At 29.3% G+C, this 12,488-nt stretch overlaps 1 protein-coding gene across 1 annotated transcript in view; it reads right to left on the reverse strand.

The window, feature by feature from the left end:
* Nucleotides 1-12,488, reverse strand: part of LOC141298348 (AT-rich interactive domain-containing protein 5B-like) — a 58,953-nt gene that overhangs the window by 34,368 nt on the left and 12,097 nt on the right. Inside the window, exon 3 of the mRNA XM_073828845.1 lies at nt 931-1,165. Coding sequence (XP_073684946.1) covers nt 931-1,165 — 235 coding nt within the window. The remainder of the gene's footprint in view (nt 1-930; nt 1,166-12,488) is intronic.

Here is a 12,488-nt window from a genome sequence, read left to right on the forward strand (position 1 = left end):
GCACATTCAAATCTGTAATATTCACAGTTGCGTCTAATCTTAAATCGGCAGCAAAACGATAGCGAGTATTCATTATCACCCAATCCAAGCCAGCAGATATTTGCAAAACAGGAACGCAGCCAAAATGACACATTTATAAGGTTGTAAATGCACACTGTCCAATATACACATAACACTAAAGAACTCTTGGATTACAAAGGTTGCAAATATAACAACTCATGTGATATCACTCCTAAACTGTGTCAACAGCTAATAAAAGAAACATATGCTATTTATTTGATCTCCTGCATAACACGAAATGGAATTTGACCCCGTTTCGCTTAGTTATAAAGCACGCACAATGTTATTTCTGTTTAAAACAGACAAAATACACAAAGCCTGAGCAAATGTTTTGTTTTTGATGCTTTGATAAATCAGATCCGCACTGAGCAATCACACAGGAAGCGTAATCACACTGGGTGTGATCCGTCTGCACATTAATGAGCATTTACACACCATATTGTTCCCAGTTAATGAGAGACACAAACAACCAACGAAGGAAAAAGCGCAGAGGGAGATGAATGCAGGGGTGACACCCTGCCTGTTTAAACAAGTGTCATACTCAAACACTTTCTTGTTGTGTCTTGTACAATCACTTAAGTTTCTACTCACCGTCAAAAAATAGGTTTGACGCTCATAAAAAAGAAACATTCAAGCCGTGTTATTATCAAGGACTGTAGGCGGTTAGTCGTGACAAACACCACGTTCTTTTCTCAAACGCATGCTATAGTGGCTTGCTGAGATTTGTGCAATTAAGTGCTTTTCCTCATTGTCATAAAGAATACTGCCGTAATCAAATCATTATTCATAATCCAATCTTACTATACGGCTCATATAAATGCTGTCATGTGCCAACAGGAACTGCGAGGAATGAGAAATCATGCTGTATACCGAGTTCAGCCTTCTCTTTGAGGACGTCCTTGAAGTTGAGGCCGCTGTTGAGCGTGGACTCTCTGTATTTGTGGAGCGCTTCTCTCTGGCCGTTCTTGCCGAGCTCCTTCAGCACGGTGGGTTTCAGGGGTACGGCCCGCAGACCCTTGTTCCAACTCGACACATCCGCCACCATCCATTTCACCAGATCCTCTAACTTCACGATGACTTTCTCTGAGACGGCGATTATTTCATCCTGTCGAGAGACATATGCAGAATGAGGAAAGGCACTATTCAATTCCTAATTTAATGAAAATATGCACCATATTTCTCCATTTTGCCTCACTCTGTGTGCACAAAACAAAGGCTCTGACAACAGCAGAAAAATTGATCTTGCGTAATTGATCTTTGCGTAAGATCAGTTGTAATGATATTTAGTAATTTATGACATTTGCAAAATGTGCTTTTAGCTTACAAAATACACAATTAAGGGGTTTTTTTAGGTTTTGGGGGAAAAAGTCTCTTATGCTAAGCAAGGCTGCATTTATTACTATTAAAAGTTTGGGATAAAATAAAATAAAATAAAATAAATATATTTTTGTTATTTTGTAAATTAAGATAATACATAAAAATAAATAAATAAATAAATAAATAAAAAAAGAAGAAAATAAATAACATTATATAAAACTGAATAAAAGAAAATTAAAATAAATAACAAAATAAAAGAAAATTAAAAAAATGTACACATACAATAAAATACTATATATATATATATATAGTATTTTATTGTATGTGTACCTTTTTTATTTTCTTTTATTTTGTTATTTATTTAAAAAATTTTTATTAACTAACAATAAACAAAAAACTAAATAAATAAATAAATGAATAAATAAATTCAAATATAACAAATATTGAGAGTAAAAAAAGAAAAAAAACCACAATAATAAAAATATTAAAAATAGAATACATTAAAATAAAACAAAATAAAAATAATTCAATTAAAATAAAAAAATAAAAAATAAAAAATGAAAACGTAAATACAATTACAAAAAAACTAATTAACAAAATAAAAAAAATATATATATAACAACAATAACAAATATTGAGAGTAAAAAACAAAAGAAAGAACCCAATAATATATATATATATATATATATATATTCAAAAATAACAAATATTGAGAGTTAAAAACAAAAAACACTAAAGAAAAAACCCAATAATAAAATAAAAAATAGAATAAATTAAATAAAATTAAATGATGAAAATAATAGGTTACAAATAAAACAAAAAATAACAATAAAAATAAATAAAATTGAATAAAATAAAATTAAATAAATAAAATAAAACCGTACAAATACAATAAAATAAAAATAAAGAACAAAATGAATAAATAAATGAGTAAATAAATTCAAAAATAACAAATATAAACAATAAAAAAATATAAAAAATATATATAATATATATATATATATATATATATATATATATATACATATATTTATTAAAATATATATATATTTAATATTTACAATGTTACAAAAGATTTCTACTTCACAAATTTAAAAAAAAAAATGCTGTTCTTTTGCTTTTCACAAAAATATTAAGTAGCAAAAATGTTTTGTTTTTTTTAAACTGATCATAAAACCAATTAATAATTAATTGATTAAATAAAATTAAACATGAAATCAGCATATTAGAATGATTTCTGAAGGGTCATGTGACACTGAAGACTGAAATTGGCACATGAGATTTAATCTAGATTCATAAAAGATTGTTCTTTAACATAATGACCCCATTATCTAATATTTGACTCCACACAAACAAACGGATCCAATTTCATTACTTGCCAAATGACATTGTGAACAGTCATAAAGCTCAGATTTGAAAAGCGAATCAGAATTGGGTTCAATCTACACAGTCTAAGAAAGCACAGCCCCGACCACAGAGTCATTTCTTTCTTCTAGTATATATCCTGCGCAGACTGTAATTCAAAATGTTGTAATTTGAAGGGCAATTCCATTTTAATGCATCACGGCACTAAAGCATTACAATGACTTCGCCAAGCAGTCTTGCTTGCTTTATTCGTTTATAAAAGTTAAGCAAGAGCTTTGCTTGTGACCTGGCACGGGATAACAGAACGGTCCCAGTTATACAGGGAATCTGGGGAACAGATGCGTTCGTATTTGGCAGAGCACTGGATCATGCACTTTTGACTGACTCCGCTGCTCTGTTCAGCACGCTGAGAAAATTCACTGAATGTTTCCTCCGCGTTGTTTGGCTACGTTTCCTAAGTTTGACCCAATAACGGCGAACATAGATCAGAGGAATACCTGCTCTGCGACACTACAATATAGTTCGTTTCTTTCTGCAGGCAGGACCAACTTTCTGCTGAACAGACCATGTCTGATTACGTCCTCTTTAAGTAGGGCTGTTTCTTTTTAGGTTTCAGAATTTTTTTTTCTTGGTTCCATAGAATAGGTCCCATTGTCATGCTGTCAAGCAAACAATTTATCTCTTGCACAGACAGAGTAATGGGACGAAAATGGAACTTGACTTTAGTGTACTTAACTGCACCATATGAAAAGGTTTATGAAGTTACCAAGAGGTACAAAGTCAAGGGGGATTGGCCTTAATAAAAGTCACAAATGAAAGGATATGAATGCGTTATCTATGATTTCCTTGCACCGGGGCATGTATGCATTCTTCTAGGTTTACATTGCACTCTCCTGCAATGTAGAATACTGCGGTTGAAACCAGTGGAAACTCAACTGGTGGGTCGCAAGCCAGAAATAAAAGAGCAAGAAGCATAAACACAATAAGAAAAAAACATAAATAAATATTAATAATAATATTTGATTTAAATGTATTATTTATTTTATTATTTTCTACCCCAATTATGCACCATTATATAGTTACATAAAATGAAATGAAATAAAAAATAAAATAAAATAAATAAAAATGTAAAAATATTGTAAGTAAAAAAGAATACATGGCAAATAAACATTTTTAAATTAAATGAAATTAAATAATTAATAATAATAATAATACAGTTAAATGACAGAATAAAAAATGATCAAATAAAAAAAAGAAATGAATTATTAAATTCAAAAAGAAAAATACAAGAGTCAAATACAAAACAAAACAAAATAAAAAAAATCAAAGAGAAAATATTCAAATAAAATAAAAATAGAATAAAACATTGAATTATTAAAATGCAATAAAAAAATAAAATGAAAATCATTAAAAAAAAAACTAAATAAAAAGCACAATAAAATTAAATAAAAAAACATTTAAATGACAAAATAATGAAATTAATAAAAAATTATACAAATAAAACTAAAATAAAATAATAAACAAACAAATAAATGAATGAATAAATAAATTCAAAAAGAAAATATAAATAAGTAAAATCCAAAGCAAAATAAAATGTAAAAAATAAAAATAAATTTTAAAATAAAATAATAAAATATAAAATAAAAATAGAATAAAAAATGTAATCATTAAATTGCAAAAATAACAAAAATCATAAAAAACTAATTCAATTAAATAAAAGACTAAATAAAAATACAATAATAAAATAAAATAGAATAAAAATGCAATTAACTTAAATGCAATAAAATAAAATGATAAAAAATCATTAAAAAATAAAACTAAAAGAATAAAAAATGTAATAATTAATATAATACAGAAAATATAAATAAATAAATTCAAAAACAAAAGAATAAAATAAAATACAATAGAATAAAAAATTTAATTAAATTAAATCATAAAATTAAAAAACAATACATATAAATGACAAAATAATAATAAAATAAAATATTATAAACAAACAAAACATAAATTAATTAAAAAAGAAAAACTAAATTTAATTAAAAAAAAATGAAAATTAAATACAAAATTCAAAAATAAAAAACAAATGGTTTAAAAAAAACTAAATAAAAAACAAACAAAAAAAACCCTAAATAAATAAATAAATATATAAATATATATATATATATATATATATATATGTGACCCTGGACCACAAAACCAGTCATAAGGTTAAATTTTACAAAACTGAGATGTATACATGAATCAATAAATAAGCTTTCTATTGATATATGGTTTGTTAGGATATGACAATATTTGGCCGAGATACAACTATTTGAAAATCTGGAATCTGAGGGTGCAAAAAATCTAAATACTGAGAAAATCACCTTTAAAGTTGTCCAAATTAGGTTCTTAACTATGCATATTACTAATCAAAAATTACATTTTGATATATTTACAGTAGGAATTTTGCAAAAAATCTTCATGGAACATGATCTTTACTTAATTTCCTAATGATTTTTGGCATAAAAGAAAAATCTATAATTTTGACCCATACAATGTATTTTTGGCTATTGCTACAAATATACCCCAGCGACTTAAGACTGGTTTTGTGGTCCAGGGTCACATATGACCCTATACCACAAAACCAGTCGCAAGTAGCAATAGCTAAAAATACATAGCACGTGTCAAAAAGATCAATTTTTCTTTTATGCCAAAAATAATTAGGATATTAAATATACCATAAATGTATCAAAACTTAACTTTTGATTAGTAATATGCATTGCTAAGAACTTCATTTGGACAACTTTTAAGGCGATTTTCTCAGTATTTAGATTTTTTTCGCACCCTCAGATTCCAGATTTTCAAATAGTTCTATATCAACCAAATATTGTCCTATCATAACAAACACACATCAATGGAAAGCTTATTTATTCAGCTTTCAGATGATGCATAAATCTCAATTTCAAAAAATGTACCCTTTTGACTGGTTTTTGTGGTCCAGGGTCACATATATCAGCTCCAGTTTAAAATCTGGGTCTTGAAGCAAAATTACTCCAGAACGGCTAATTTAAATGACATTTTTTTTCATCCTCTACGGGTGCAAATAGAAAATGGCTGCGCACCTCCAAATGTTTGCAGCAGAAAAATGAATCTAGCCTCTCCATAATGACCATCTGAGCGCAAAGGCATCTGTTTTCACGCGTATATAAAGCTAAGTGGGTCAAACACTGTTAATCCTAACGGCGACACAGCAAACTTTACTATGAGATCATGTGCCCCGCTCCACCGCTTTGAAGCTCTGACTGTGCCTCACTGCTTTGAGTGAAATATTGCTTCATTGTGTAAAATCATTTAGGAGGAAACAAATAAAACAATGAACAAAGTGCATTTCCATTCTGTTATAAGTGGTGTTATGCAAAAGAGCAATCAAAGGCTTTTACAGATTTCTTGCTTTACTTTTGGATTTACAATCGACGCCTTTAAGGGTCTTTCAGATAGTGAAGCCCCTGAACCAGAGTCATGCTGAGCCCGTCTCACTTCACTGATTCAGAGGTCAGCTCAAGAATTCCCCAGGTCACCGCAGATTTGTACACCTGCTTGCATGTCGATTTAATTATTGACCTGCTAACGTTAAAAAAAGGCCTTGCAGATCCTTAGGAAGTCATGGGTATGGGTATTTTTAAAAGCACATTATTTTAACCAAAACAGCTGAATAATATATTTCACATAAAAGACTTTTACATATAGTCCACAAGAGAAAAAAGTTGAATTTTTAAAAATGACCCCATTCAAAAGTTTTCATACACTTGATTCTTAATACTTTGTTGTTACCTGAATGATCCACAGCTGTTTTTTTCATTGTTTTTTTTTTTAGTGATTTAGTTGTTCATGAGTCCCTTGTTTGTCCTGAACAGTTAAACTGCCTGCTGTTCTTCAGTTAAATCCTTCAGGTCCCGCAAATGTATTGGTTTTTCAGCATTTGTATGTATTTGAACCCTCTCCAACAATGACCATATGATTCTGAGATCTATTACTATTACAAAAGGTTCAAATGCTCACTGATGCTTCAGAAGTAAAAACACATTAAGGTGGGGGTGAAAACTTTTTGAATTTAAAGAGCAGGGTAAATTAAACTTATTTTGTCTTGTGGGAAACATGTAGCTTCTGTAGCTTCTGAAGGGCAGTACCAAATGAAACAGATATGATTTAGGCAAAATACGAAAAAAGTACACATCCTCATTCAGTTCAAAAGTTTTCACCCCCAGCTCTTAATGCATTGTGTTTCTTTCTGAAGCATCAGTGAGCATTTGAACCTGTAATAGTTGCCTGTGAGTCCCTCAGTTGTCCCCAGTGTGAAAAGATGGATCTCAAAATCATACAGTCATTGGTGGATACACAAAATACACAAAAATGCTGAAAAACCAAAGAATTTTTCTGAAGAACAGCAGGCAGTTTAACTGTTCAAGACATAAGGGACTCATGAACGACTATCACTAAACAAAACACAGCTGTGGATCATTCAGATAACAACACAGTATTAAGAATCAAGTGTATGAAAACTTCTAAACGGAGTCATTTTTTATAAATTCAACAATTATTTTCTTTTGTGAGCTGTATGTAAATGCCTTTTATGTGAAATATCTTATTCAGGTCAGTACTAAATAAAAAATCACGTGCATTTTGTGTGATCCCTCTTATTTTGCTAAAATAATTAACATTTTGCAGATTCTGAAAGGTGTATGTAAACTTTTGACCTCAACTCAACCTAAACTTAAAAGCCATAAACAGCATTAAAACATCTTTGTCTAAATTCCTTCATACTCACATACAAACTAATGACACACTCTCTCGACATCAGAATCACTGTGAATACTATACTGCAAATATTCAAGCTCATTTTTGTCATACCTAGCATTGGAGACTATAAGAAAGCAGCAGTCGGCTGCAGATTAATATGAGAGTATTAAAATGGCAGGAAAGGAAAGGAAATTCAAAGAATAAAATCCAATCTTGTGTTAATCCATTCTTCCGTTTATGAAAACACAAAGAGATTGTCTTTAATACCCTTTAATATTGGATGTCCCTAATTACTATGCATGTAAACAACCACTAATGCTTAATTGTACATATCTAACGCTGTTGAACAAACTTGTTTACATTTCCTAATATTCCTATCACAGTCGAAGCACACTTAAACCAAGGAGTTAATAGTATTAACATAATCTTATGGTCTTCATCAATCATTCATTTTATATCATGGTAAAAGAATATAATCACAATAAAGCCATTTTCCTCTTTAAATTCAATACAAATTATTTAAAAATTAAAGGAAAGTTCACTTCCACAACAAAAATTTACAGATAATTTATTCTCATCCAAGATGTTCATGTCTTTCTTTCTTCAGTTGTAAAGAAATGATGTTTTTGGAGGCAAACATTTCAGGATTTCTCTCCATATAGTGGACTTCTATGGTGCCCAAGAGTTTGAACTTCCAAAATGCAGTTTAAATGCAGCTTCAAAGGGCTCTAAACAACCCCAGCAGAGGAAGAAGGGTCTAATAAAAGACCCTTGTAGAATGTAGAAAACATTTTTTGACATACCCTAACTGTCTTGAAGCGGAATACACAGAGCTAAAGTTAAAGACGAGCGTTTGAGGTTACAAAGTATATAATATATAATCGCGATTAATCGATTTACAATTAAAAAAATTTGTTTGCAAACTATATGTGTGTTTACACACATGCATATATATATATTTATGTTTATATATTAAAAATATTTCTATATAACATCAACGATATGAATATAAATTAGAGCTGCAAAACGATTAGTCGTGATTAATCGATTCAAAAGAAAAGTTTATGTTTGCATACTATATGTGTGTACTGTGTATATTTATTATGTATATATTAGGGCTGTCAATCGATTAACATATTTAATCGCGATTAATCGCATAATTGTCATGAGTTAACTTGCGATTAATCGCACATTTTTATCTGTTCTAAATGCACCTTAAATTAATACTTTTAAAAAGCTTTTAGTACTCTAATTAGGGCTGGGCGATTTGGCCTAAAATCAAAATCTCGATTAATTGAACATTTTAACTCGATTACGATTAATGAATGATTATTTTATTTATTAATAAAATTATATTTAATTATATTTATATAATATTTATTTTTTTGCCCTCATAGTTCACTGACAAGTTTTGTACAGTAAATATGCTCACATATTACAAGCGAGAGATTTTTGAATGAAGGGTGCATTACTTGATTTTAAAATAATTGAAGGAAACACACACTATCTACTATCTATGATTATTTATTGAACAACTGAAATTAAAGCACACATTGCTTAAAACGAAAAGTCAAATTTTTCTTAAATTAGTGAAAATAAATAACTTGCACTTTTGGAAACAAAATAAATTATTTTCAATGTTTTTCATATTAAAAGTAGAAAATAAGCAGTATTTGTATTCTGTAAAAAAAATAATAATTTATACTTTTTACAGTATAAATACTGTTTAAGCTCTCCATGGACATGTCGGCGGAATAACGTAACGTAACGTAACGGAGCGGGGTCACGTGACTCCACATACGGTAATGTTTTTAAAGGGAAAGTAATTGAAATAATCGACCTGGAAAAATTTGATCGATTATAGGTTCTGAATGTCGATTTTGATTATTTTTCGATTAATCGCCCAGCCCTAACTCTAATCAACATTGGCATGGACAAATAAATTGTAATTGTAACTGTAATTCTTTTTAGAAATTAACCGATTGTTTTGCTAGATAAAAAAACCCTTCTTCCTCGGCTGGGATCATTTAGAGCCCTTTGAAGCTGCATTTAAACTGTATTTTGGAAGTTCAAACTCGTCCACTATATAGAGTACATTCCTGAAATGTTTTCCTCAAAAAACAATTTATTTACATCTGAAGAAAGAAAGAAAGAAAGAAAGAAAGAAAGAAAGAAAGAAAGAAAGAAAGAAAGAAAGAAAGAAAGAAAGAAAGAAAGACATCTTAGATGACAAGGGGGTGAGTACATTTTCTGTAAATTTTTGTCCTGGAAGTGCTGAGATCTATTTTTTGGGTAATCTAGTGAAATAAATACTTTCTAATTTTATTATTTCCATTATTTGTAGAGTGAATAAACTAGACCGTACCATAAAAGACGACTTGAATGAATACATTTGATTGCTCTCTTTAGGTAAACTTTCACAGAAGTTAAACTTTAACTTAACAACGCCATTGACGTCATAACAGTTCCCGAGTTTAGACACAAATTGTCACAGTTTATTTTCTCATCTCAGAACTGCAGCGTTGCATTAAACGTCTGTTTTGCACATTCACACTGAAGACGAGACCCACGGCTCCATCCTGCTGCAATTAGCACAGTCGCTGTCAAAGAAGCATGAACTGATTCAGAAATAACTTGCAGATGTGCAACTGAAATCTCTCCTGAATCTAATTCAGTTCCTTTTACAACACGCCAACAACAGCCGTTTGTTTGAGCGTGTCGAGCGGCGCGCTGATTGGACGTGCGAGCGCACCGCTGCTTCAGAATGGGCCGCTCTGAAATATGATGACACCGCTTTACAAAATTAAACCCATTTGTCATGAAACGCGAGAGCTTTGAGAGACAATGCAAATGTTTGCTCGTAATGCTCAGATGAAGGTTAAAGAAAAACAAGAAATATCAATGTCAACCACACACTGGGGGTTAAAAAGTTCAAATAATCATGTTTTAACAAACAAGTGCCATGATTACTCTGATGCAGTATTTAAAATGAATAGTCATCCATCAGGTTGACTATTTTAGCTGGATTTTTTTTTAATTATTGTTTAATATTTTTGGCAGCAGCTCCCTCATGTCGGTCCAAACCAAAAAGGTTAGTAAGTTAGTAAGCACATCGATAAAATAGTCAATGTGACATCAAGAGAAGAAATTGTTGAATAAAGTCATTATTTTTGTGGGTTTGGAATGACATGAGGGTGAGTAATTACTGACAGAATTTTCATTTCTTGGTGAATTATCCCTTTAAGATGGTTTTAAAAGATTTTGAAGGCTGCATTTATATGATCAAAAATATAATAACTTTAATAGTGTGAAATATTATTAAAAAAAATTGTGCTGGGCAACGATTAATCGTGATTAATCGCATCCTAAATAAAAGTTTTTGTGTACATAATATGTGTACTGTGTATATTTATTATGTATATATAAATACACACACATGCATGTATATATTTAAGAAAAATATGTTATGTTATATTAAATACAATTATGCATAATATAAATTATATGAATATAAATATATACATAGAAATGGGTCAAAGACGTTAAGATGTCCATGTCAAAAGAAATTTACAAAAGTGATTTTATGTCCATAGAAAGCTCATGAAATGTAAGTAAAGTGTCTACTTTTAAGGTTGCGTTTTTGGAGAATACAATGGCAAAATTTGGTTGTCATTCAGTGTAACACAATATTTATGTAAAAATTCAAACAACATGCTTATTCTGACTTGTACATATTAAAATATATAAAAGAATAAGGGAGCATATTACATCTTATTGTGTTTTAAATGAGTAAAAAATTCTTACTGACAAATGGGCAAAACCTGGGATACTGACAGTTTTTTTTATTTTATTTATAATTACTAATAATAACTAATTAGTATTTCGGGAGAAAGTAATTTGTCTTTTAATATGTCATAAATTGATTTTTGTTGTAAATATGCCTGACAAGATTGTTACACTGAATGACATTTTAGTGGGTGTCTTCTGTAAATGAAGGAAAAATGTATGATATTTATTTTTTGCTCAGAAAAACAAAAATGCAATTAAATTAAACAAAAAACTTTTTAATATTTTTTTGAGAAAAACAACAACAGCATAAAGCAGTATTATCTTGTTTTTATGCTTAAACCCTTTTTCGTCTTTTTCGACCCAAATACTGAATGTGTGGATTTACATAATAAATATACACAGTACACACAAATATATTATGTACACAAAAACTTTTATTTTGGATGCGATTAATTACAATTAAGCATTGCCCAGCACTAATTATTACAGTTTTTAAAACTTTTTTTTCCCTGTGATTGATAAGCTTGCTCTAGTCTTCAGTGTCCTTCAGAAACCATTCTAATATGCTGATTTGGTGGTATTAAAAAAAAAAGAAGTAACTAATGCTTACTCAGCAAGGATGCATTTTATTGATCAAAAGTGTTGAAAAAAACATTTATGATGTTTCAAAAGATTTCTATTTCAAATAAATGCTTTCCTTTTGAACTTTCCTTTCATCAACAAAATTTCCCTAAAAATAAGCAGCACAACTGTTTTCAACCATTATTGATTTTTGAGCATCAATAATTGCTAATTGAGTCCCAAATCAGCATATTCGAATGATTTCTGAGGTTCATGTAACACTGCAAATTCATCTTTGCCATACAAATTAATATATATTTGAAAACACTTTAAAATTTGAAATTGTAATTAGTGCTGTCAAATGATTAATCGCCATTAATAACATCCAAAATAAATGTTTTTGCTTACATAATATATGTGTTTACTGTGTATATTTATTATGTATATATAAATACACACACATGCATATATATATATATATATATATATATATATATATATACTGTATGACTAATCATTTTAAAGCTAATATAAATTTATATATGTAAATATATAAAAAAATATGATATATATTTTTTATATATTTATATATTTTCAAAATATGTAAATATTTTCAAAAT

The sequence above is a fragment of the Garra rufa genome, chromosome 22 (genome assembly GCF_049309525.1).
Source record: "Garra rufa chromosome 22, GarRuf1.0, whole genome shotgun sequence".
Taxonomy (NCBI): Eukaryota; Metazoa; Chordata; class Actinopteri; order Cypriniformes; family Cyprinidae; genus Garra; species Garra rufa.